This window comes from Brassica oleracea, chromosome C2 (assembly GCF_000695525.1).
Source record: "Brassica oleracea var. oleracea cultivar TO1000 chromosome C2, BOL, whole genome shotgun sequence".
NCBI lineage: Eukaryota > Viridiplantae > Streptophyta > Magnoliopsida > Brassicales > Brassicaceae > Brassica > Brassica oleracea.
The window spans coordinates 8,225,082-8,230,695 of NC_027749.1; the positions used below are offsets into that span (position 1 = coordinate 8,225,082).

General features: G+C 32.7%; 1 protein-coding gene across 1 annotated transcript; it reads right to left on the reverse strand.

The window, feature by feature from the left end:
- Nucleotides 1-297: 297 nt before the first annotated feature.
- LOC106323349 lies at nucleotides 298-1,288 on the reverse strand. Its single transcript, XM_013761489.1, has 2 exons — nucleotides 1,259-1,288; nucleotides 298-1,155 (listed from the first exon to the last, which is right to left on the reverse strand). Exons 1-2 carry the CDS (start codon nucleotides 1,286-1,288, stop codon nucleotides 298-300), a joined length of 888 nt encoding a protein of 295 aa, XP_013616943.1.
- Nucleotides 1,289-5,614: the final 4,326 nt, after the last annotated feature.

Sequence of the window (5,614 nt, forward strand, 5' to 3'; positions counted from 1 at the left end):
TCATCATCATCCACTTCTATTGGTAGAGATTTATCTCCAAGCCTAGCTGGAGGATCACTAGATTGAGAAAGGGCGTAGATTGGTGGCTCTTCTTGATCATCTTTCTCCGTTGTTGTTGATCATCCAATCCCGTTCTTGCGAATCTGACAACGAGCTCTCCAGTCCCATCTTCTTCTGCGTCATGTGTCACCTCCACGGCTTCAACTTCTTTTTTTTTTTTTTTTTTTGAAAGAATTTTAAATTTATTCACTTCAAAAACCTTTGTACAACCTAATGCTATTTTGTATAGACCAAAACCTATAGGCTTTTATAGAACCTTATAAAAGGAACAATGAGAAAATCATCTACTCCCAAACAATATCTCCATGGCTTTTTCATGTCTACCTCCCGCTTGCTGTCGTAAGGAGGAGATTCTATTTCTCCCACCCTGCGTTTGTTCCTCTCATGCCAAAGAGCATGAGCAGTAGCTTGGAAACTGTATCGGAGGAGGGAAGTTTTGGTGCTGTCTTGAAGACTAGTTACCAGTCTTTGCAGTAGGATAGACCATTGAGTTGGCACACCTCCACCTGCCAGGCCTCCGATTGTTCCAAGCCAGACTTCTTTGGCGAAGGAGCAATCAAAAAATAAATGGTCTCTCGTTTCAGTAGCTGCATTGCACAACCAACATGTAGAGATAGCTTGAGGGTTCCACTGAAGTATTCTGTCCCCACTCGCTAATCTGTTGTGAGCAGCTAACCACGTGAGGAAAGAAAACTTTGGAGTAGCTTCTCTAAACCAGAGCCCCTTGGACCATGAAACATGCGGTGATCTTGCTCTGATCATGTTCCACGTTTGAGATGACTCGAAGCCTTGTCGAAATAGTTCATTCTCGCGCTTCCAAAGAACCATATCCTCCTGCTGACTGAGCCCAATAGCTCTTAGCCTCAGAATCTCCTGCTCAATCTGCACCAGGACAGTAGTTCTTTGCCTTCTTCTCCAGTAAGATTGGATCACCCTCTCCACCGTAGCGTGTATCGGGACCCCAAGGTCAATACAGCCCCTTTCACCAGTTAAGTTGATCAATGCCCCCAACTGAGACCACTTATCATACCAGAAGGAAGTTGTCGCACCATTACACACTTCCACTCGAGTAAACTGCAAAGCTAGAGGTCTTAGCTTTAACAATTTCTTCCACGTTCAAGAGCCCAAGGAACTTGATTCCTTTACACTCCAAAAAGAGCCCTTTCTGATGAGATATTTATGTATCCATTTAACCCACAGTGATGATCTGGAGGAAAGAATACGCCATATCAACTTCAGACAGGAGACTCGATTTACTTCTTCAAGGGATCGCAGTCCTAACCCTCCTTCTTCCTTAGGTTTACGCACATCTTGCGAATTGAAACGTATTTTGCGAATTGCTTATTCTTGAATTCCGAATTGCGAATTGAAACACATCTTCCTTCTTCCTCACCCTTAGAATTGCTGATCTTGCGAATCCTGCACAGGACCAGTTCTTGAAACGTATTTTCGTCCCGCTAGCGAATACTCGTACATAATCCAGCTACTATTTTTCCCAGGAACAACAGCAGAAGTACCGTCTCCTCTCTTCTGCCTCTTATTGTTGTCGCTTTTAGTGAACTTTAGAGTTTGCTTTTTCCCTATTATGGTCTTCCTTTTTTTTTCTTCGTCCTCAATATATTTTTTAGCGTTAGCCCTCGAATTCCCCCCAATGTTGTCTCCGGTGATCCTTCTCTTCGAGTTCCTACCACGACCAATGTTCTTCACTGACACTTGAGTCCTTGTCACGAAATAAAACCACTCGTTCTTCCTGAACAAAGGTGATTGGGATGGTCCAGCAACCATGGCTCCATGTCGTAAACGTTCTTCATCACGATGAAGTCTTCACACTCTTCATCTTTCGACTTGGGTTGTAGATACATTTCTAACTTGGGTAGTAGATGATATTTGATGAGTTCTTGGTCTTCAGGATCAAAGTAAAGTCCTCCATCTTCATCGTTATTGAACATGGTTTCGTCTGGATCATAGTAAACTCCTCCATCTTCATCGTTATTGAACATGGTTTCGTCTGGATCATAGTAAACTCCTCCATCTTCATCGTTATTGAACATGGTTTCGTCTGGATCATAGTAAACTCCTCCATCTTCATCGTTATTGAACATGGTTTCGTCTGGATCATAGTAAACTCCTCCATCTTCATCGTTATTGAACATGGTTTCGTCTGGATCATAGTAAACTCCTCCATCTTCATAGTTATTTGACATCGTTTTAAGGGTTCAGCTCTCAAGTTTGATTCTACAAAAGTGAGGTTATAACCTATTGAGTTGTACGTATATATACTACTACTATCTTAATTTTCTAGAGAAAAATTCAGAGGATAATCCTATCATCGATGCAGTTTCCTATTACAAAAAACGGCTTGTTAAGAGAATCAAGAAGATAATGTTATGATAGATCATATTGATAGATTTGTTTTATGGAAGATAATGTTCATTATATAAATTCTAAAGATAATGTTATGATAAATCATATTGATAGATTTGTTTTTATGAATAATGCTATGATAAATCATATTTTGTTAATAGATCGTATATAAATGTTCTTTTTATGAAGATAATGTTATGATAAATCATATGTTGTTAATCGTACATATGTTAAGATTCCGTTAGCCTAGGAGTGAGCGTTTGGGTCTTCTTTCGAGTTCGGTTCCGGTATTTTTAGTTTTTGGATATTTGGGTTTAATCGTTCTTATTTGAATTTTATAAATATCGGGTTGGGTTGGTAAATAACATTTGGATTCAGATATATTTTATAACTCTATGTAGGATTCATATTGAATTCGAATTTATTTCATGTATGTTAGAATTGATTCAGATTTGGATAGTATAGATATTATACCAAAATAACATAGAATGAAGTATTTAAGAAACTTATTTAAAATTTAAATACTTATTTTGGATATAATTCAGATTTTTCGATTCAGATATATTTTATATTACCCTACATAATCCATTTTGTATGTTACAGCTCATACAGAATACTTATTCAGATTTTTTTTTTGTTCGGTATTTGGTTTGGATTTCGTTAGACTATATGGGTGAGCGTTCGGGTTTGGATAAAGTCTGTCGGGAATTTTCGAGGAAATGCCGACAATTTTTTTACAAAACAAAAATAATGACTTCTAAAACAAAAAAAAAAATGAATTTCATCGGGAATTATCAAGGATATCCCTACGAAATTTCGGCGGGACAAAAATAATGACTTCTAAAACAAAAAAAAAAACTTGATTTCCGTCCAGAATTTTCAATGGCAAAAAAAATGACTTTCTTCGAGAATCCGTCGAAAATTTCCGATGGATTTCCAAAGAAAGCAAAAAAAAAGACTCAATATAACAACTTAGGGTCTTGAAAAGATAAAAATTGAGGGGTTAACGGTCTCAGTAAAATTACCAGATAATATGGTAAGTGTAAATACAAGTTTGGACGAGTATACACACAATATTATTTTCAAATAACATCTCCTAAGGATATAACTCAATTGTATCATAAACTTCTAGTTAACATCATATATACTGATAGAGATGATTAACAGAATTCAAAGAAAATCTTTTAAAATTGATTTTAAGTGTTTTGTTAGTGTGTGGTTATAATAAACCTTTCTCTACTGTATGTATAACAAAATTGGATTATCTCGAGAGTTTTTTTTCATTTTTCCTGGTCTTAAATCACAATATGTCGGGAATTTACGACGGAATTCCCGTTATCTTTTCGAGTCAACCAATGAAATACATACACATTACCGACAGATACCGTCGGAAATTCAAAAAAATACCGGAATTTTTGACCACCAAGATTTTTGGTTACAGCAGAAATAAAAAATTTCGACGGATTCCTTACAAATATTTTCTATTGGGAAATTTCAAATACATATCAAACACATCTTGTTTCTCATTCTACTACCTCTCTCTACAATCAGAAACTCCCCTCTCTCGCCATTCTCTCCCAAAATGACTCCATCTCACAAAATCATCTCTAAATCATGTAACTTTTCATTTTTAATGAGATTGTTAGATTAAAAACATGCTAGGTTGTTGATTTTAGATATATTTGAAAGTTAGTTTTAGGGATTTTGAATGTAGATTTTGGATTGAAAGGTGGTTTTAAGATTTTGTTGTTCGTGTTAAGTTTTGTTAGTTTTAGGAATAATATTTTATGTTTATTAAATTAATAAGATGTATTTTCGATAAACTGATTATTACATTTTAAATTAATATATTAATTTTAAACGCTTTTATAAACCATTTTTAAAATTTCCCACATGAAAAAACGTATTTACTAATGTTTTAATATATAGAAAATGTTTTTTGAATATTATAAAATAATTATCATAAAAACGTGAAACAACTGTTTTTAATAAATTTTTCAGACAATGAAAACTTTTTTTATGAGTTTTCTTCATTTTTAAAAATATATATATTTATATTCTAATATTTTTACAAATATATTAAAAACACTTTTCGATTTTAAAATTTTATAATTATTTTTGAAATATTTCTACCATTGTTTTTTAATTTTACAAAGCTTTTTAACTTTTACATATATTTTTTAATTTAGAAAAACGTTTTTCAACTTTTTATTCTAAGATATTAATATAATTTTTTAGTTTATGATGTGTTAGTTTTATTCATGATTTTTAATTAGAAATTGAGTTTATTTTATTTTTTTGTTATTTGTATATTTAAAATTTTTAATATTTTTAATATTTTAAGTTTTTGTATACTTTTACTATACTTTAAAAGGATGTTATATATTTTAATATAATTTTTAAAATATTTAAAATATATATTTAAAAATGATTGAATATTCCCGACGGTGTGATTATGGATTTTTTCAATAAATTTCTTACAGATAAATTACCGACGAATTTTCGATTGAATATTCTCGGTGAATTTCTTTGGTCAGAATTTCTGATGAACTTTCCGACAAAAAGGTTTTCCCGACGCTATACTGATGATACTTATTCATCGATAATCCGGGAATGGCCTTTTCTAACGGATTCCCGACGAATACATATGTAGGGGAATAAAGTGTTTTCTTGTAGGGTCTAAATGGTGACATGGAAAATTAAGGAAAATAATCAATTCCTACTCATTCCTTAAAAATTACACCATTTATAAAAAGCAATTGATGCATATGATTTCTTATCAAATGGAACAAAAGTAATAAATATTTTTTTTCATTTCTTTTATTTTGTTCCTACTCATTTTACTCCTACTTATTTATATATTCATATTTTAAAGGTCACGAGTTTTGAACCATAGTAAAGTGGTGCAGACAAAATATTTGGATATATTATATTCCAAGTATTATATATGTTTACCTACTTTATTATTTATTAGGCATTTATTCTTAGGGAAGATTGTCAAAAATGACTTAAAACTTGATTTTAAATACAAAAAGTATACTCCAAACTGAATCAAATGCAAAACTAATCCAAGAGGATAGTGAAATTACAATTATCTCTTATGACCAAAAAAAAACTTGTATGCACTTTTACAAATATAACCCCATGAAGTCTTCTTTGTGGTTAGTGAAGTATTCTCTAAGAAGACTTC

Excerpts from the sequence above, each read along its gene's own strand:
- LOC106323349 (XM_013761489.1), bottom strand. The coding sequence starts at position 1,288 with ATGGCGTATTCTTTCCTCCAGATCATCACT. Across the intron at positions 1,156-1,258 it reads CTTTCCTCCAGATCATCACT|CTAAGACCTCTAGCTTTGCA; the intron begins GTGGGTTAAATG and ends AAATTGTTAAAG.